Source organism: Macaca nemestrina, chromosome 4 (genome assembly GCF_043159975.1).
Source record: "Macaca nemestrina isolate mMacNem1 chromosome 4, mMacNem.hap1, whole genome shotgun sequence".
Lineage (NCBI taxonomy): Eukaryota > Metazoa > Chordata > Mammalia > Primates > Cercopithecidae > Macaca > Macaca nemestrina.
The window spans coordinates 94,469,929-94,491,633 of NC_092128.1; the positions used below are offsets into that span (position 1 = coordinate 94,469,929).

General features: G+C 39.2%; 1 protein-coding gene across 2 annotated transcripts in view; it reads left to right on the forward strand.

Annotated features, from left to right (window-relative positions):
- LOC105475697 (serine/threonine kinase 31) overlaps nt 1-21,705 on the forward strand; it is a 297,831-nt gene that overhangs the window by 74,462 nt on the left and 201,664 nt on the right. For both annotated transcript variants that reach the window (XM_011731173.3, XM_011731172.3), the window contains exons 12-15: nt 4,233-4,412; nt 4,874-4,990; nt 6,245-6,364; nt 7,398-7,529. In XM_011731173.3, coding sequence (XP_011729475.3) covers nt 4,233-4,412; nt 4,874-4,990; nt 6,245-6,364; nt 7,398-7,529 — 549 coding nt within the window. The remainder of the gene's footprint in view (nt 1-4,232; nt 4,413-4,873; nt 4,991-6,244; nt 6,365-7,397; nt 7,530-21,705) is intronic.

A 21,705-nucleotide genomic window follows, 5' to 3' on the forward strand; every position in this document is an offset into this window, starting at 1 on the left:
TTCACTGATTTTTTGAAGGTTTTTTGTGTCTCCATCTCCTTCAGTTCTGCTCTGATCTTAGTTATTTCTTGCCTTCTGCTAGCTTTTGAATGTGTTTGCTCTTGTTTCTCTAGTTCTTTTAATTGTGATGTTAGGGTGTCAATTTTAGATCTTTCCTGCTTTCTCTTATGGGCATTTAGTGCTATAAATTTCCCTCTACACAGTGCTTTAAATGTGTCCCAGAGATTCTGGTACATTGTTTCTTCGTTCTCATTGGTTTCGAGGAACATCTTTATTTCTGCCTTCATTTTGTTATGTACCCAGTAGTCATTCAGGAGCAGGTTGTTCAGTTTCCATGTAGTTGAGTGGTTTTGATTGAGTTTCTTAATCCTGAGTTCTAGTTTGATTGCACTGTGGTCTGAGAGACAGTTCGTTATAATTTCTGTTCTTTCACATTTGCTGAGGAGTGCTTTACTTCCAACTTATGTGGTCAATTTTGGAATAAGTGCAGTGTGGTGCTGAGAAGAATGTATATTCTGTTGATTTGGGGTGGAGAGTTCTGTAGATGTCTATTAGGTCCGCTTGGTGCAGAGTTGAGTTCAATTCCTGGATATCCTTGTTAACTTTCTGTCTTGTTGATCTGTCTAATGTTGACAGTGGGGTGTTAAAGTCTCCCATTATTATTGTATGGGAGTCTAAGTCTCTTTGTAAGTCTCTAAGGACTTGCTTTATGAATCTGGGTGCTCCTGTATTGGGTGCGTAGATACTTAGGATAGTTAGCTCTTCTTGTTGAATTGATCCCTTTACCATTATGTAATGGCCTTCTTTGTCTCTTTTGATCTTTGTTGGTTTAAAGTCTGTTTTATCAGAGACTAGGATTGCAACCCCTGCCTTTTTTTGTTTTCCATTTGCTTGGTAGATCTTCCTCCATCCCTTTATTTTGAGCCTATGTGTCTCTGCATGTGAGATGGGTCTCCTGAATACAGCAGACTGATGGGTGTTGACTCTTAATATCCAATTTTCCAGTCTGTGTCTTTTAGTTGGACCATATAGTCCATGTACCTTTAAGGTTAATATTGTTATGTGTGAACTTGATCCTGTCATTTTGATATTAGCTGGTTATTTTGCTCGTTAGTTGATGGAGTTTCTTCCTAGCATCAATGGACTTTACATTTTGACATGTTTTTGCAATGGCTGGTACCGGTTGTTCCTTTCCATGTTTAGTGCTTCCTTCAGGATCTCTTGTAGGGCAGGCCTGGTGGTGACAAAATCTCTAAGCATTTGCTTGTCTGTAAAGGATTTTATTTCCCCTCATGTATGAAACTTAGTTTGGCTGGATATGAAATTCTGGGTTGAAAATTCTTTTCTTTAAGAATGTTGAATGTTGGACCCCACTGTCTTCTGGCTTGTAGAGTTTCTTCCGAGAGATCTACTGTTAGTCTGATGGGCTTTCCTTTGTGGGTAACCCGACCTTTCTGTGTCTGCCCTTAACATTTTTTCCTTCATTTCAACTTTGGTGAATCTGACAATTATGTGTCTTGGAGTTGCTCTTCTCGAGGAGTATCTTTGTGGCATTCTCTGTATTTCCTGAATTTGATTGTTGGCCTGCCTTGCTACACTGGGGAAGTTCTCCTGGATAATATCCTGCAGAGCGTTTCCTAGTTGGTTTCAATTTCCCCATCACTTTCAGGCACACCAATCAGATGTAAATTTTGTGTTTTCACATAATCCCATATTTCTTGGAGGCTTTGTTCGTTTCTTTTCACTCTTTTTTCTCTAAACTTCTCACTTCTCACTGATTTCATTCATTTGATCTTCAATCACTGATACTCTTTCTTCCAGTTGATTGAGTCGGTTACTGAATCTTGTGCACTTGTCACGTAGTTCTCGTGTCATGATTTTCATCTCCATGAGTTCGTTTATGGACTTCTCTGCATTGATTATTCTAGTTACCCATTCTTCCATTCTTTTTTCAAGGATTTTAGTTTCTTTGCACTGGGTATGTAATTCCTCCTTTAGCTCTAAGAAGTTTGATCGACTAAAGCCTTCTTCTCTCAACTCGTCAAAGTCATTCTCTGTTCAACTTTGTTCCATTGCTGGTGAGGAGCTGTGTTCCTTTGGAGGGGGAGATGTGCTCTGATTTTTTGAATTTCCAGCTTTTCTGCATTGCTCTCCCCATCTTTGTGATTTTATCTGCCTTTGGTCTTTGATGATGGTGACGTACTGATGGGGTTTTGGTGTGGGTGTCCTTTCTGTTTGTTAGTTTTCATTTTAACCCTCATGACCCTCAGCTGCAGGTCTGTTGGAGTTTGCTTGAGGTCCACTCCAGACCCTGTTTGCCTGGGTATCAGCAGCGGAGCAGAAGATAGAATATTGCTGAACAGCAAGTGTTGCTGTCTGGTTCTTGCTCTGGAAGCTTTGTCTCAGAGGTGTACCCAGCCGCGTGAGGTGTGAGGTGTCAGTCTGCATGTAGTGGGGGATGTCTCCCAGTTAGGCTACACAGGAGTCAGGGACCCACTTGAGCAGGCAGTCTGTCCGTTCTCAGATCTCAACCTCCGTGCTGGGTGAACCACTGGTCTCTTCAAAGCTGTCAGACAGGGACATTTACATCTGCCAAGGTTTCTGATGCTTTTTAGTTAGCTATGCCCTATCCCCAGAGGTAGTGTCTACAGAGGCCAGCAGACCTCCTTGAGCTGTGGTGGGCTCCACCCAATTCGCGCTTCCCAGAGGCTTTGTTTACCTACTTAAGCCTCAGCAATGGCGGACGCCCCTCCCTCAGCCTCGCTGCTGCCTTGCAGTTAGATCTCAGACTGCTGTGCTAGCAATGAGGGAGGCTCTGTGGGCGTGGGACCCTCCTGGCCAGACGTGGGATATAATCTCCTGGTGTGCCGTTTTCTAAGACCCTTGGTAAAGCACAGTATTAGGGTAGGAGTTACCCGATTTTCCAGGTGTTGTGTGTCTGAGTTTCCCTTGGCTAGGAAAAGGAATTCCCTTCCCTCTTGCGCTTCCCAGGTGAGCCAGTGCCTTGCCCTGCTTCAGCTCTTGCTGATTGGGCTGCACCCACTGACCAGCACCGACTGTCCGACACGCCCCAGTGAGATGAACTTGGTACCTCAGTTGAAAATGCAGAAATCACCCATCTTCTGTTTCGCTCACTCTGGGAGCTGGAGGCTGGAGCTGTTTGTATTAGGCCATCTTGGGCGCCCCCCCTTCAATTCTTTATTACATTAAAAAAATGTATTTATTATTGTTATTTATTTGTTTATTTGCTTTTATTTAATTATTATTAGTTTTTTTTTTGCCCACCTGCCCCAACAAATGCAGCCAGGCCAATTCATTTAGAAAATACCTTTAAGTGCAGTCAAGTGCTGCATGGTTTGGTCAATGATGGACTGCATATATGGTGGTGGTGCCATAAAATTATAGTACTTATTTTTACTGTACCTTTTCTATGTTTAGATAGGCAATTGTTGTTACAGTTGCTTACATTATTCAGTACAGTAACAGGCTGTATCTAGGAGCAGTAGGCTATAGAATGTAGTTTGGTTGTATCGTAAACTGTATCATCTAGGTTTGCATCAATACACTCCATGATGTTTGCATAATGATGAAATTGCCTCACGTTGCATTTCTTAGAAGATATTTGTGTCGCTAAATGATGCATGATTGTCCATATATATGTTTAATGTCTTTACTTAATTAGAATTATTTGTATATTTTGGCATGTAGTTTATTTTTTTTTTTAGCAATAGGTCTTAGAAACTTTCATGGCAGGACAAACAGTAGTGATTCTTATGATAGACAAGAGAGACTCAGAAGGGTGATAGGGGTAGAGGGTGGTGGATGTTGAGAAGTTAATTGGTTCAGTGTACATTTGGATGATAGATACACTAAAGCCCAGACTCTACCACTACACAATATATCCATGTAACAAAATTACTCTTTTACCCAATAAATTTATACAAAAAAGTTAGGAAAATAGGGTAATTTCTACTTAATTAAAAACTGTAAGGATATAAAGCTTTCTATTTGTAACTAATTCACTTAATAAACTTTACTGTTATGGTCCAAATAAACCACCTTCTAGGTAGGTTTTTGTTTTCATCTCTGTCTGATGATTCTAAGTTGTATTTATGAAATTCTCAAGAATGGGGATTCAGCATACTGCTTTTCTGCGCCTTAGATCCTAACACAGTGCTTGAATCCTGAATGAGTTAATAAACTTTAATAAACAGAAGTGTATCTCTCTGCAGGATTTGTCAGTCTCTTTAGAAGCAGTGTATGGAGAAGCCAAAGAAGGAGCAAATTCTGATGAAATACTTAAAAAATTTTATGACTGGAAGTGTGATAAAAGAGAGGAGTTCACCAATGTTAGAAGCGAAACAGACGCTTCTCTGCAGCGTCTGGTAGCATGGTTCCAAAGAACCTTAAAGGTAATAAAAGCTCCTGCCCTGTTGTGTTTGTAGCATAAACCAGGGAATATATATTTTAAAAATCACATACTTTGTTCAAGAGCTGACATCGTCTACCTACTATGTATCAGATTTAAACTTGCCACCTTACCAGTCAAGGTTCTTTATTAGCTTTTAGTCAGATTGCTCCTTTTATTAGCCTCAAAAAAATCGTATCAGTCTTGTTCCTCCTTTTTCTCAACTTTTCCTGAGGATTGTCCTCTTCCCTCTCTTAACCATTTATTTTCTTACGGTTTGCTATGCATATGTACCTTTTTCCTTTCAGTGCATAAATTTTATGAGGGTAGGCACTTTTTTTTATGCATTCTTATTTCTTTTACATTGTCCAGGGTATAGCTTAATACTCTGCTTCAGGTATTAAGGCATAATGCATGCTGATTGAATTAGATGAGATGTTTCATGTGTTTATTTTTGCAAATGAGGTTTTTGACCTATCTATGGAAGAACCACTGATTTCTGAAGACGCAGTTGATAATATTGATGAAATCCTAGAGAAGACTGAGTCGAGTGTCTGCAAAGAGCTGGAGATAGCTCTGGTTGTGAGTATCGATATTCTTTATTATTGTCGCCTTTGAAGCAGTGTGGTTTCCTTTCATGGTTAGAAAGTATTAACCAATAAGAGAGTTTTTCTTGCTAGTTAGAAGGTATTAAGACTAATCTTAGCTTTCTTCTAATAGGCTTGTTTGAATGAGTAACCATGTCAAGTTCTAATCCAAACACAATGCAAAGTTTTATTCTTAGGTGACGTTTTTGTTTTAATAGGACATTTCACATAAAAAATCTGTTTAATTCTAAGAAAACCGCTCTTAATTTGAGTGAACAGTCTGTCTAAATCATTTGATTCTTGAATCTGTCATACCCAATGACTATAAGAAGAGACTTTTTAGAGTTTGTGAAAACTTAAAATCTGAGAGAGATCTGAAAGTTGACACACAAGATGGATTCGTCATCCTCTTTCTTTCACCATTGTGTATATTCTTTGTTACTGTGTCAAGGTAAAAATTAGTGTAGCTACTCCAAAGGGTGTTTTGTAATTTTATTTATTGCTCACTGGGACTCTTTCCCAGTTATTCAGGCTGCTTTCCAGTGTTTCAGTGGTTAGGCTTCTCATTTTCTTGTTTTTTCTTTTTTTTTTACTTTTTATAATTTTATTCATATTGGCATTAAAAATACATTAAGAAGTTTTATATTGTTAAATAGTCCTGATTTAGATAGTTTTGTCAGAGTTGGTTTTAGAGGTAGTTGTTAACAGGCGATTTCTAAAAGTAAGGTGTTGAAGGTCTATATGTTGTTTATAGTTCTTATATTTAGCATATTAGTATCCCTGATTTCCATTAATGCCCTTACTCCACACAGCTTTGGGAATAATGGTGTAATAGGGGTAAAGTTTCCCATATGAATGGCTTTGCTTTTTTTAGAGAGACAGTGTCTTGCTCTGTTGCCCAGGCTGGAGTGCATTGATGTGATCCTAGCTCACTGCAGCCGTGAACTCCTCAATCTCCCTGCCTCAGCCTCCCTTGTAGCTAGGACTACAGGTGAATACCACTGTGCTCAGTTAATTAAAAAAATATTTTTTAGGGACTGGGTCTCACTATGTTGCCTGGCCTCCATATGAACATCTTTGATATCTGTCTTTTTTCTGTCTAGGAAAACATTCGTGTTTAAGAACTGTTTTGAAATCATTACAGAAATCCGTTAAAGGCATAATTTTGAAGTTTATCTATTGTTATTGGAGACTTTAGCTCTTTTGGATATTCCTTTGTGTATAATTCTATGTGTGTGATTTCCTTTAGGATCAAGGTGATGCAGACAAGGAGATAATTTTAAATACATATAGTCAAGTACTGCAAAAGATTCGTTCAGAGGAAAGGCTCATTGCCACAGTACAAGCTAAGTACAAGGACAGTATTGAGGTTTGATTATGCTTTCTCTTATTGATCTTATAAATTGATGCTTTGAACTTTTTAACACTTAAATTTTTCTCTTGTTAATACTCAGTGTCAGTAAATTATCTATTATTACTAGAATTCACTATCAACTGGAAATGGTGATTTTTGATGATATAAATATATCAAATTTTAAAATTATTTTAAATCTTTTATTTTCTTATGTCTATGAGAACCACAACCATTAACATCATTTTCTTTTTGTCTATACACATCTACTGTAGATAATTTGCTATATACAGAAAGATAAGAAATAAAACATTGCTTATAATTCCCTTAGCCTAAGAGATAATTTTAGAGTAGTTACTGGATGTGCATCTATGTGTTTGTGAGCATATATATATATGCATCGCATTGTTTTGTAAGTTATTTCAAACATACTTTCTTCATGTAATGGTATATTATGAACATTTTTCTATATGATTAATGATTTTTCTATACTGTCATCTTGAGTGACAAAATCCTCATCCCTATGTAGATGTACAGCAACATTAACCATTAACCTTTCATGTGTGTTGGACATTAAGGTTACTTCCAATTTTTTCTACCATAAATAACACTGTACATATGTTTGTGCATAATTTTGTTTTGTTTTTATTTCTCAGATTTCTAAATTCTATAATTACTGAGTTAAAAGGAATGGACATTATTAAAACTTGATACATATTTTCAAACCACTTTTGGGAAAGATGATTTCAGTTTACATCCTCACTAGAAATTCCTTTTTCATCCATACTAACAATGTGTGTTTTATTGTATGTCTCAGTTTGAAATACTACTTTTGTCTTTGCTACTTTGAGTGCTGGAACTGATATTCTTCTAAATAGAAACATGGATAAAAGGAAATCTATTGAATTATCTTGTTGAAAAATAAAGATTTTCTTAGTATCTCAACCTGAACTCAGTAAATACTAGTTGAATCTTAACAGATAAATAATAAATGATCACTGTTCAATATTTTTCTTATGTGTTTGAAAATACATAACTTTTGTTTACTTAGTTTAAAAAGCAGCTTATTGAATATTTAAATAAGAGTCCCAGTGTAGATCACTTGCTGTCCGTTAAGAAGACATTGAAAAGCTTAAAAGCTCGACTGAGATGGAAATTGGTTGAAAAGAATAACTTGGAAGAGGTAAGGAAACAGTTGATTCTTACTGATCTTCATGTGCATCTCATTTTACTTGGTCTCTGCTTCATAAAAATAATGCATAAATACACTCTTTAAGAGAGCCATTACATTCACAGTTTTATATACTTTATCTTGTTTTCTGTGTATATAAATGAGATTATAGTAATAGTGTAAAAATTGTCCTATATCATTAAATATTCTTTAAAAACATTTTCCTAGGTTGCCTTGGTTTTTAGTAACGAACGTTTTAGAGTAATTTTAAAAGCTCTTTTGGCTTGGACTGTTAGAATGTTTATTGTAATACCAGCTTGCTACATGCAGGTGACAGGGTACTCCCTCAAAGGTAGCGTTTTGTCATAAAGTATTTTTAAGATCATGGTATCTTTTGTTAACTCCCTTTTTATGGATAGATGTAATATTTCTTGCAAGTATTTTAAGTTGTTTTTATATGATAATAGAACTGGAAGGATTAGGATGCCCTCATCTGGACTAACTTCTTCCTTTAGGCTTGAAACTTTGTGAATAAGATGGTAATACTTTGTGTTCCCTTGAGTATTTGATTTATGTACAACAAGGATCTGTGTTATGCCTTTAATCCAATTTGAATTATCTGTCTTCTACTTCTGAGCACTGAATTGGGAGTGGAGTGGGGACTATTCTAGAACTAATATCATAATCGAGGAGCTTTCTAGTTTTATTCTATTCTGGGCTTTGGGGAAGTTTTTTTTTTTGGTCTGAGTTTTCAACTTTTGGAGAAATCTTTTATTATACTTGAAATTCTGGGATACATGTGCAGAATGTGCAGGTTTGTTAGATAGGTACACATGTGCCATGGTGGTTTGCTGCACCCACCAACCCATCACCTACATTAGGTATTTCTCCTAATGCTATCCCTCCCCTAGACCCCCACCCCTTGACAGGCCTGGTGTGTGATGTTCCCCTCCCTGTGTCCATGTGTTCTCATTGTTCACCTCAAGTTATGAGTGAGAACATGTGGTGGTTGGTTTTTTGTTCCTTTGTTAGTTTGCTGAGACTGATGGTTTCCAGCTTCATACTTGTGCCTGCAAAGGACATTAACTCATCCTTTTTTATAGCTGCATAATATTCCATGGTGTATATGTGCCACATTTTCTTTATCCAGTCTATCATTGATGGGCATTTGGGTTGGTTCCAAGTCTTTGCTATTGTGAACAGTGCTGCAATAAACATACGTGTGCATGTGTCTTTATAGTAGAATGATTTATAATCCTTTGGGTATATACCCAGTAATGGTATTGTCAGGTCGAATGGTATTTCTGGTTCTAGATCCTTGAGGAACTGCCACACTGTCTTCCACAGTAGTTGAACTAATTTACACTCCCACCAACAGTGTAAAAGTGTTCCTGTTTCTCCACATTGTCTCCAGCATCTGTGTTTCCTGACTTTTGTGTATGTGTGTGTGTGTTTGTATGTTGCCTATGTTGTTCTTTTTTTTTTCTCTTCATTGTTATACTTGTAAGTTCTAGGGTACATGCCCACAACATGCAGGTTTATAACATAGGTATACATGTGCCATGTTGGTGTGCTGTACCCATTTACTCATCATTTACATTAGGTATTCCTCCTAATGCTATCCCTCTCCCTGCCCCCCACCCCACAGCAGGCCTCAGGGTGTGGTGTTCCCCGCCCTGTGTCCAAGTGTTCTCATTGTTCAATTCCCACCTATGAGTGAGAACATGCAGTGTTTGGTTTTCTGTCCTTGTGATAGTTTGCTCAGAATGATGGTTTCCAGCTTCATCCATGTCCCTGCAAAGGACGTGAACTCATCCTTTTTTATGGCTGCTTAGTATTCCATGGTGTATATGTGCCACATTTTCTTAATTCTGTCTATTATTGAAGGACATTTGGGTTGGTTACAAGTCTTTGCTATTGTGAATAGTGCTGTAATAAACATATGTGTGCATGTGTCTTTACTGTAGCATGATTTATAATCCTTTGGGTATATATCCAGTAATGGGATGGCTGGATCAAATGGTATTTCTAGTTCTGGGGCCTTGAGGGATTGCCACACTGTCTTCCACAATGGTTGAACTAGTTTACACACCCACCAACAGTGTAAAAGCGTTCCTATTTCTCTACATCCTCTCCAGCATCTGTTGTTTCCTGACTTTTTTTTTTTTTTTAAATTTATTTATTATTATTATACTTTAAGTTGTAGGGTACATGTGCATAACGTGCATGTTTGTTACATATGTATACTTGTGCCATGTTGCTGTGCTGCACCCATCAACTCATCATTTACATCAGGTATAACTCCCAATGCAATCCCTCCCCCCTCCCCCCTCCCCATGATAGGCCCCAGTGTGTGATGTTCCCCTTCCTGAGTCCAAGTGATCTCATTGTTCAGTTCCCACCTATGAGTGAGAACATGTGGTGTTTGGTTTTCTGTTCTTGTGATAGTTTGCTAAGAATGATGGTTTCCAGCTGCATCCATGTCCCTACAAAGGACACAAACTCATCCTTTTTGATGGCTGCATAGTATTCCATGGTGTATATGTGCCACATTTACTTAATCCAATCTGTCACTGATGGACATTTGGGTTGATTCCAAGTCTTTGCTATTGTGAATAGTGCTGCAGTAAACATACGTGTGCATGTGTCTTTATAGCAGCATAATTTCTAATCCTTTGGGTATATACCCAGTAATGGGATGGCTGGGTCATATGGTACATCTAGTTCTAGATCCTTGAGGAATCGCCATACTGTTTTCCATAATGGTTGAACTAGTTTACAATCCCACCAACAGTGTAAAAGCGTTCCTATTTCTCCGCATCCTCTCCAGCACCTGTTGTTTCCTAACTTTTTAATGATCGCCATTCTAACTGGTGTGAGATGGTATCTCATTGTGGTTTTGATTTGCATTTCTCTGATGGCGAGTGATGATGAGCATTTTTTCATGTGTCTGTTGGCTGTATGAATGTCTTCTTTTGAGAAATGGCTGTTCATATCCTTTGCCCACTTTTTGATGGGGTTGTTTGTTTTTTTCTTGTAAATTTGTTTGAGTTCTTTGTAGGTTCTGGATATTAGCCCTTTGTCAGATGAGTAGATTGCAAAAATTTTCTCCCATTCTGTAGGTTGCCTGTTCACTCTGATGGTAGTCTCTTTTGCTGTGCAGAAGCTCTTTAGTTTAATTAGATCCCATTTGTCAGTTTTGGCTTTTGCTGCTGTTGCTTTTGGTGTTTTAGACATGAAGTCTTTGCCCATGCCTATGTCCTGAATGGTACTACCTAGGTTTTCCTCTAGGATTTTTATGGTATTAGGTCTAACATTTAAGTCTCTAATCCATCTTGAATTAATTTTCGTATAAGGAGTAAGGAAAGGATCCAGTTTCAGCTATCTACTTATGGCTAGCCAATTTTCCCAGCACCATTTATTAAATAGGGAATCCTTTCCCCATTTCTTGTTTCTCTCAGGTTTGTCAAAGATCAGATGGCTGTAGATGTGTGGTATTATTTCTGAGGACTCTGTTCTGTTCCATTGGTCTATATCTCTGTTTTGGTACCAGTACCATGCTGTTTTGGTTACTGTAGCCTTGTAGTATAGTTTGAAGTCAGGTAGTGTGATGCCTCCAGCTTTGTTCTTTTGACTTAGGATTGTCTTGGAGATGCGGGCTCTTTTTTGGTTCCATATGAACTTTAAAGCAGTTTTTTCCAATTCTGTGAAGAAACTCATTGGTAGCTTGATGGGGATGGCATTGAATCTATAAATTACCTTGGGCAGTATGGCCATTTTCACGATATTGATTCTTCCTATCCATGAGCATGGTATGTTCTTCCATTTGTTTGTGTCCTCTTTTATTTCACTGAGCAGTGGTTTGTAGTTCTCCTTGAAGAGGTCCTTTACATCCCTTGTAAGTTGGATTCCTAGGTATTTTATTCTCTTTGAAGCAATTGTGAATGGAAGTTCATTCCTGATTTGGCTCTCTGTTTGTCTGTTACTGGTGTATAAGAATGCTTGTGATTTTTGCACATTAATTTTGTATCCTGAGACTTTGCTGAAGTTGCTTATCAGCTGAAGGAGATTTTGGGCTGAGACAATGGGGTTTTTTAAATATACAATCATGTCATCTGCAAACAGGGACAATTTGACTTCTTCTTTTCCTAACTGAATACCCTTGATTTCTTTCTCTTGCCTAATTCTAGCTGGTATGAGATCATACTTCATTGTGGTTTTTGATTTGCATATCTCTGATGACCAGCGATGAACATTTTTTCATGTGTCTGTTGGCTGCATAAATGTCTTCTTTTGAGGAATGTCGGTTCGTATCCTTTGCCCACTTTTTGGTGGGGTTGTTTTTTTCTTCTAAATTTGTTTGAGTTCTTGGTGGATTCTGGATATTAGCCTCCAACTTTGTTCTTTTGGCTTAGGTTTGTCTTGGCGATGCTGTCTCTTTTTTGGTTCCATATGAACTTTAAAGTATTTTTTTCCTATTCTGTGAAGAAAGTCATTGGTAGCTTGATGGGGATGGCATTGAATCTATAAATTACCTTGGGCATTATGGCCATTTTCACGATATTGATTCTTCCTCTCCATAAGCATGGAATGTTCTTCCATTTGTTTGTGTCCTCTTTTATTTTGTTGAGCAGTGGTTTGCAGTTCTCCTTGAAGAGGTCCTTCGCATCCCTTGTAAGTTGGATTCCTAGGTATTTTATTCTCTTTGTAGCAATTGTGAATGAGAGTTCCCTCATGATTTGCTCTCTGTTTGTCTATTATTGGTGTATAGGAATGTTTGTGATTTTTCCACATTGATTTTGTATCGTGAGACTCTGCTGAAGTTGCTTATCAGCTGAAGGAGATTTTGGCCTGAGACAATGGGGTTTTCTAAATATACAATCATGTCATCTGCAGACAGGGACAATTTGACTTCCTCTTTTTCTGATTGAATACCCTTTATTTCTTTCTCTTGCCTGATTCCCCTGGCCACAACCTCCAACACTATGTTGAGTAGGAGTGGTGAGAGAGGGCATCCCTGTCTTGTGCCAGTTTTCAAAAGGAGTGCTTCCAGTTTTTGCCCATTCAGTATGATATTGGCTGTGGGTTTGTCATACATAGCTCTTATTATTTTGAGATATATTCCATCAATACCTAGTTTCTTGAGAGTTTTTAGCATGATGAAGTGCTGTCGAATTTTGTCGAAGGCTTTTTCTGCATCTGTTGATATAATCATGTGGTTTTTGTCGTTTATTCTGTTTATGTGATGGATTATGTTTATTGATTTGCGTATGTTGAACCAGCCTTGTATCTCAGGGATGAAACTGACTTGATCGTGGTGGATACGCTGTTTGACATGCTGCTGGATGCGGTTCGCCAGTATTTTATTGAGGATTTTTGTATCAATTTCATCAGGGATATTGGTCTAAAATCCTCTTTTTTTGTTGTGTCTCTGCCAGGCTTTGTTATCAGGATGATGCTGGCTTCATAAAATGAGTTAGGGAGGATTCCGTCTTTTTCTATTGATTGGAATAGTGTCAGAAGGGATGGTACCAGCTCCTCTCTGTACCTCTGGTAGAATTTGGCTGTGAATCTGTCTGGTCCTGGACTTTTTTTGACTAGTAGGCTATTAATTATTGTCTCAATTTCAGAGTCTGTTATTGGTCTATTTAGAGATTCAACTTCTTCCTGGTTTAGTCTTAGGAGGGTGTATTTGTCCAGGAATTTTTCCATTTCTTCTAGATTTTCTAGTTTGTTTGCATAGAGTTGTTTATAGTATTATCTGATGGTAGTTTGTGTTCCTGCGGCATCAGTGGTGATATCCCCTTTATCTTTTTTTTGTGTCTATTCCTCTCTCTTTTCTTCTTTATTAGTCTTGCTAGCGGTCTATAATTTTGTTGATCTTTTCAAAAAACCAACTACTGGATTCATTGATTTTTTGAAGGGTTTTTTTTTGTGTGTCTCTGTGTCCTTCAGTTCTGCTCTGATCTTAGTTATTTCTTACCCTCTGTTAGCTTTTGAATTTGTTTGCTCTTGCTTCTCTAGTTCTTTTAATTGTGATGTTAGGGTGTTGATTTTAGATCTTTCCTGCTTTCTCTTGTGGGCATTTAGTGCTATAAATTTCCCTCTACACACTGCTTTAAATGTGTCCCAGAGATTCTGGTACGTTATGTCTTTGTTCTCGTTGGTTTCTGAGAACATCTTTATTTCTGCCTTTATTTCGTTATGTACCCAGTAGTCATTTAGGAGCAGGTTGTTCAGTTTACATGTGTTTGTGCCGTTTTGAGTGAGTTTCTTAATCCTGAGTTCTAATTTGATTGCACTGTGTTCTGAGAGACAGTTTGTTGTGATTTCTGTTCTTTTACATTTGCCGAGGAGTATTTTACTTTGAACTATGTGGTCAATTTTGGAATAAGTGTGATGTGGTGCTGAGGAGAATGTATATTCTGTTGATTTGAGGTGGAGAGTTCTGTAGATGTCTATTAGGTCTGCTTGGTGCAGAGCTGAGTTCTATTCCTGGATATCCTTGTTAACATTCTGTCTCAGTGATCTGTCTAATATTGACAGTGGGGTATTATAGTCTCCCATTATTACTGAGTGGGAATCTAAGTCTCTTTGTAGGTCTCTAAGGACTTGCTTAATGAATCTTGGTGCTCCTGTATTGGGTGCATAGATACTTAGGATAGTTAGCTCTTCTTGTTGAATTGATCCCTTTACCATTATGTAATGCCCTTCTTTATTATTATTATTATTTTGATATTTGTTGGTTTAAAGTCTGTTTTATCAGATACTAGTATTGCAACCTCTGCTTGTTTTTACTTTCCATTTGCTTGGTAAATCTTCCTCCATCCCTTTATTTTGAGCCTTTGTGCATCTCTGCATGTGATATAGGTCTCCTGAATACAGCACACTGATGGGTCTTGAATTTTTATCCAATTTGCCAGTCTGTGTCTTTTAATTGGGAATTTAGCCCATGTACCTTTAAGGTTAATATTGTTATGTGTGAACTTGATCCTGTCATTATGATTTTAGCTGGTTATTTTGCCTTTTAGTTGATTCAGTTTCTTCGTAGCATCAATGGTCTTTACAATTTGGCATGGTTGCATGGTTTTGCAGTGGCTGGCACTGATTGTTCCTTTACATGTTTAGAGCTTCCTTCAGGAGCTCCTGTAAGGCAGGTCTGATTGTGACAAAATCTCTCAGCATTTGCTTGTCTGTAAAGGATTTTATTTCTCCTTTGCTTGTGAAGCTTACTTTGGCTGGATATGAAATTCTGGGTTGAAAATTATTTTCTTTAAGAATGTTGAATATTGGCCCCAACTGTCTTCTGACTTGCGGAGTTTCTGCCAAGAGAGCCACTGTTAGTCTGATGGGCTTTCCTTTGTGGGTAACCTGACATTTTTTCCTTCATTTCAACCTTGGAGAGTCTGACAATTATGTGTCTTGTGGTTGCTCTTCTCAAGGAGTATCTTTGTTTGTGGTGTTCTCTTTATTTTCTGAATTTGAATGTTGACCTGCCTTGCTAGGTTGGGGAAGTTCTACTGGATAATATCCTTAAGAGTGTTTTCCAACTTGGTTCCATTCTCCCCATCACTTTCTGGTACACCAATCAAACTGTAGAATTGGTCTTTTTGCGTAGTCCCGTATTTCTTGGAGGCTTTGTTTGTTTATTTTTACTCTTTTTTCTCTAAACTTTTCTTCTCACTTTATTTTATTAATTTGATCTTCAATCACTGATATCCTTTCTTCCACTTGATCTAATCAGCTATTGAAGCTTCTGCATGCATCACTTATTGATATTTGTTGGTTCTCGTGCCATGCTTTTCAGCTCCATCAGGTCATTTAAGGTCTTCTCTTCACTATTCATTCTACTTAGCCATTTGTCTAATCTTTTTTCGCTTCGTTATGGTGGGTTCGAACATCCTCCTTTAGCTCGGAGAAATTTTTTATTACCAATCTTCTGAAGCCTATTTCTGTCAGCTTGTCAAAGTCATTTTCTGTTCAGCTTTGTTCTGTTGCTGGTGAGGAGCTGCGATCCTTTGGAGGAGAAGAGCTCTGGTTTTTAGAATTTTCAGCTTTTGGCTGGGCGTGGTGGCTCACGCCTGTAATCTCAGCACTTTGGGAGGCCAAGATGGGCAGATCACGAGGTCAGGATATCGAGACCATCCTAGCTAACATGGTGAAACCCCATCTCTACTAAAAATACAAAAAATTAGTCCGGCGTGGTGGCAGGTGCCTGCAGTCCCAGCTACTCAAGAGGCTGAGGTAGGAGAATGGTGTGAACCGAGGAGGCGGAGCTAGCAGTGATTTGAGATTGTGCCATGGCAGCCTGGGTGACAGAGGTGAGACTCCATCTCCAAAAAAAAAAAAAAAAAAAAGAATTTTCCACTTTTCTGCTCTTGTTTCTCCCCATCTTTGTGGTTTTATCTACCTTTGGTCTTTGATGTTGGTGACCTACATATGGGGTTTTGGCATGGATGTCCTTTTTGTTGCTGTTAATGCTATTCCTTTCTGTTTGTTAGTTTTCCTTCTAACAGATTCCTCAGCTGCAGGTCTGTTGGAGTTTGCTGGAGGTCCACTCCAGACCCTGTTTGCCTGGGTGTTGCCAGCAGAGGCTGTAGAACACCAAATATTGCAGAACAGTAAATACTGCTGCCTGATCCTTCCTCTGGAAGCTTTCTCCCAGAGGGGCACCCGCCTGTATGAGGTGTCAGTCAGCCCCTACTGGGATGTGTCTCTCAGTTAGGCCACATGGGGTCAGGGACCCACTTGAGGAGGCAGTCTGTCCATTCTCCAAGCTCAAACACCATGCTGGGAGAACCACTGATCTCTTCAGAGCTGTCAGATGGGGACATTTAGTCTGCAGAAATTTCTGCTGCCTTTTGTTCAGCTATGCCCTGTCCCCAGATGTGCAGTCTACAGAGGTAGAGGCCTTGCTGAGCTGCTGTAGGCTCCCCCTGGTTCGAGGTACCTGGTTCATCTCATTGGACTGGTTGGATAGTGAGTGCAGCCCATGGAGGGCAAGCCAAAGCAGGGTGGGCATCACCTCACCCAGGAAGCACAAGGAGTCAGGGGATTTCTCTTTGCTAGCCAAGGGAAGGTGTGACAGACAGTATCTGAAAAAACGGGACACTCCTGCCCCAGTACTGTGCTTTTCTAACAGTCTTAGCAAACGGCACACCAGTTCCATATGAAATTTAAAGTAGTTTTTAAAAAAAATTCTGTACAGAAAGTCAGTGGTGGCTTGATGGGGATAGTACTGAATCTCTAAATTACTTTGGGCAGTATGGCCCTTTTCATGATACTGATTCTTCCTATCCATGAGCATGGAATTTTTTTCCATTTGTTTGTATTCTCTCTTGTATCCTCCTTGTTTGTATCCTCCTTCAACAGTAGTTTGTAGTTCTCCTTGAAGAGGTCCTTTACATCCCTTGTTAGCTGTATTCCTAGGTATTTTATTTTCTTTGTAGCAATTGCGAATGGGAGTTCACCCATGATTTGGCTCTCTATTATTGGTGTATAGGAATGCTTGTGATTTTTGCACACTGATTTTGTAACCTGAGACTTTACTGAAGTTGCTTATCAGTTCAAGACGTTTTTGGGCTGAGACGATGGGGTTTTCTTAATATACAATCCTGTCATCTGCAAACAGAGACAATTTGACTTCCTGTCTTCCCATGTGAATACCTTTTATTTCTTTGTCTTGCCTGATTGCCCTGTCTAGAACTTCCAATACTAGGTTAAATAGGAGTGGTGAGAGTGGGCATCCTTGTCTTGGTGACAGTTTTCAAAGGGATACTTCCAGCTTTTCCCATTTAGTATGATATTGGTTGTGGGTTTGTCATAAATGGCTCTTAATATTTTGAGATGCATTCCATCAATACCTAGTTAATTGAGAATTTTTAGCATGAAGCGGTGTTGAATTTTATTGAAGTCTTTTTCTGCATGTATTGAGATAATCATGGTTTTTGTCATTGTTTATGTTTATGTGAGGAGTTATGTTTACTGATTTGCATACGTTGAACCAGTCTTGCATCCCAGGGATGAAGCCAACTTGATTGCGGTGCATAAGCTTTTTGATGTGATGCTGAATTCAGTTTGCCAGTATTTTATTGAGGATTTTTGCATCAATGTTCATCAGGGATATTGGCCTGAAATTTCCTTTTTTTGTTGTGTCTTTGCCAGGTTTTGGTACCAGGATGATGCTGGCCTCATAAAATGAGTTAGGGAGGAGTCTCTCTTTTTCTGTTGTTTGGAATAGTTTCAGAAGGAATGGTACTAGCTCCTCTTTGTACCTCTGGTAGAATTTGGCTGCGTATCCGTCTGGTCCTGGGGTTTTTTTGGTTGGTAGGCTATTAATTACTGCCTCAATTTCAGAACACATTATTGGTCTATTTGGGGATTCGAATTCTTCCTGGTTTAGTCTTGGGAGGGTGTATGTGTCCAGGAATTTTTCCATTTCTTCTAGATTTTCTAGTTTATTTGCATAGAGGTGTTTATTGTATTCTCTGATGGTAGCTTGGATTTCTGTGGGATCAATGGTGATATCCCCTTTATCATTTTTTATTGTGTCTATTTGATTCTTCCTTCTTTTCTTCTTTATTAGTCTGGCTAGTGGTCTATCAGTTTTGTTGATCTTTTCAAAAAACCAGCTCCGGGATTCATTGATTTTTTTGAAGGGTTTTTCATGTCTCTTATCTCCTGCAGTTCTGCCCTGATCTTAGTTATTTCTTGTCTTCTGCTAGCTTTTGAATTTGTTTGCTGTAGCTTCTGTAGCTCTTGTAATTGTGATGTTAGGGTGTTGATTTTAGATCTTTCCCGCTTTCTCCCGTGGGCATTTAGTGCTATAAATTTCCCTCTAAAGACTGCTTTAACTGTGTCCCAGAGATTCTGGTACATTGTATCTTTGTTCTTATTGGTTTCAAAGAATTTTTTTTATTTCTGCCTTCATTTTGTTAGGTACCCAGTAGTTATTCAGGAGCAGGTTGTTCAGTTTCCATGTAATTGTGTGGTTTTGAGTGAGTTTCTCAATCTTGAGTTCTGCTTTAATTGCACTGTGGTCTGAGAGACTGTTGGTTATGATTTCTGTTCTTTTGCATTTGCCGAGGAGTGTTTTACTTCCAATTATGTGGTCAATTTTAGAATAAGTGCGATGTGGTACTGAAAAGAATGTATATTCTGTTGATTTGGGGTGGAGAGTTCTGTAGGTGTCTACTAGGTCCACTTGGTCCAGAGCTGAGTTCAAGTCCTGAATATCCTTGTTAATTTTCCATCTCATTGGTATGTCTAATATTGACAGTGGGGTATTAAAGTCTCCCATTATTATTGTGTGGGAATCTTAGTCTCTTTGTAGGTCTATAAGAACTTGCTTTATGAATCTTGGTGCTCCTGTATTGGGTGCATATATATTTAGGATAGTTAACTCTTCTTGTTGCACTGATCCCTTTACCATTATGTGATGCCTTTATTTATTTATTTATGATATTTATTGGTTTAAAGTCTGTTTTATCAGATACTAGGATTGCAATGCCTGCTTTTTTTTGCTTTCGATTTGCTTGGTAAATATTCCTCCATCCCTGTATTTTGAGCCTATGTGTGTCTTTGCATGTGAGATGGGTCTCCTTAATATAGCACACCGATGGATCTTGACTCTTTATCCAATTTGCCACTCCCTGTGTTTTAATTGGGGCATTTCATCTGTGTACGTTTCAGGTCAATATTGTTATTTGTGAATTTGATCCTGTCATTATGATACTAACTGGTTATTTTGCCCATTAATTGATGCAGTTTCTTCATGGTGGTGATGGTCTTTACAATTTGGTATGTTTTTGCATTGGCTGGAACCAGTTGTTCCTTTCCATATTTAGTGCTTCCTTCAGGAGCTCTTGTAAGGCAGGTCTGATTGTGACAAAATCTCTCAGCATTTGCTTGTCTGTAAAGGATTTTATTTCTCCTTTGCTTGTGAAGCTTACTTTGGCTGGATATGAAATTCTGGGTTGAAAATTATTTTCTTTAAGAATGTTGAATATTGGCTCCCACATACTTCTGGCTTTTTAGGGTTTCTGCAGAGAAACTGCTGTTAGTCTGATGGGCTTCCCTTTGTGGATAACCCGACCTTTCTCTCTGGCTCCCCTTAATATTTTTTCCTTCATTTCAACCTTGGTGAATCTGACAATTATGTGTGTTGGGGTTGCTGTTCTTGAGGAGTAGCTTTTTGGTGTTCCCTGTATTTCCTGAATTTTAATATTGGCCTGTCCTGCTAGGTAGGGGAAGTTCTCCTGGATAATATCCTTAAGTGTATTTTCCAACTTGGTTCCATTCTCCCTGTCACTTTCAGGTACACCAATCAAACGTAGGTTTGGTCTTTTCACATAGTCGCATATTTGTTCGAGGCTTTGTTCCTTTTCATTTTTTTTTCTTTAATCTTGTCTTCATGCTTTATTTCATTAAGTTGATCTTCAGTTTCTGATATCCTTTCTTCTGATTGATTGATTTGGCTATTGATACTTCTGTAGGCTTCATGAAGTTCTCATGCTGTGTTTTTCAGCTCCTTGAGGTCATTTATGTTCTTCTCTAAACTAGTTATTCTATTTAGCAATTCATCTAACCTTTTTTCAAGGTTCTTAGCTTCCTTGCATTGGGTTAGAACATGCTCCTTTAGCTCAGAAGAGTTTGTTATTACCCACGTTCTGAGGCCTACTTCTGTCAATTCATCAAACTCATTCTCCATCCAGTTTTGTTCTCTTGCTGGTGAGGAGTTGTGATCCTTTGGAGGAAAAAAGAGGTTCTGGTTTTTGGAATTTTCACCCTTTTTGTGCTGGTTTTTCCTCATCTTCTTGGATTATCTACCTTGTTGGATTTATTGACCTTTGGTCTTTGATGTTGGTGACCTTTGGATGTGTTTTTTTTGTGTGGACATCCTTTTTGTTTATGTCGATGCAATTCTGTTAGTTTTCCTTCTAAGACTCAGGCCCCTCTGCTGCAGGTTTGCTGGAGTTTGCTGGAAGTTCACTCCAGACCCTGTTTGCCTGGGTATCACCAGTGGAGGCTGCAGAACAGCAAAGATTACTGCCTGTTCTTTCCTCTGGAAGCTTCATGCCAGAGGAGCACCTGCCAGATGCTAGCCAGAGCTCTCCTGTATGAGGTGTCTGCCTGCTGAGAGGTATCTTCCTCTCAGGAGGCATGGGGGTCAGGGACTCACTTGAGGAGGCAGTCTGTCCCTTAGCAGAGCTCGAGGTCTGGCAGGCAGGAAAATTTACGTCTGCCGAAGCTGAACCTACAGCCGCTTCTTCCCCCAGGTGCTCTGTCCCAGGAAGATGGGAGTTTTATCCATAAGCCCCTGACTGGGGCTTCCGTCTTTCTTTCAGAGATGCCCTGCCCAGAGAGGAGGAATCTAGAGACGCGGTCTGGCTACAGAGACTTTGCCGGGCTGCGGTGGACTCTACTGAGTCCAAACTTCCTGGTGGCTTTGTTTACACTGTGAGGGGAAAACTGCCTACTCAAGCCTCAGTAATGGCAGATGCCCCTCCCCCAACCAGGTTGACTTCTGACTGCCGTTCTGGCAGTGAGAATTTCAAGCTAGTGGATCTTAGCTTGCTGGGCTCCACGTGGGATCTGCTGAGCAGGGCCACTTGGTTCCCTGGCTTCAGCCTCCTTTTCAGGGGAGTGAACGGTTCTGTCTCGCTGGTGTTCCAGGCACCAGTGGGGTATGAAAAAAAATTCCTGCAGCTAGCTCAGTGTCTGCCCAAATGTCTGCCCAGTTTTGTGCTTGAAACCGAAGGCCCTGGTGGTGTATGCACCTGAGGGAATCTCCTGGTCTGTGGGTTGTGAAGACTATTGGAAAAGAGTAGTATCTGGGCCAGAATGAACCGTTCCTCATGGCACAGTCCCTCACGGCTTCCCTTGGCTAGGAGAGGGAGTTCCCCAACCCCTTGTGCTTCCTGGGTGAGGTGACGCCCCACCCTGCTTTCGCTTACCCTCTGTGGGCTGCAGCCACTGTCTAACTAGTCCCAATGACATGAGCTGGGTACCTCAGTTCAAAATGCAGAAATCACCTGCCTTCTCCGTAGATCTGATTGGGAGCTGCAGACCAGAGCTGTTCCTGTTTGGCCATCTTAGTATCCGGATCCTTGAAATCTGACTTTTAAAGTGTAAACCAAAAGTGTCTGAGACAGCTATCAATCAATTTAGAAAGTTTATTTTGCCAAGG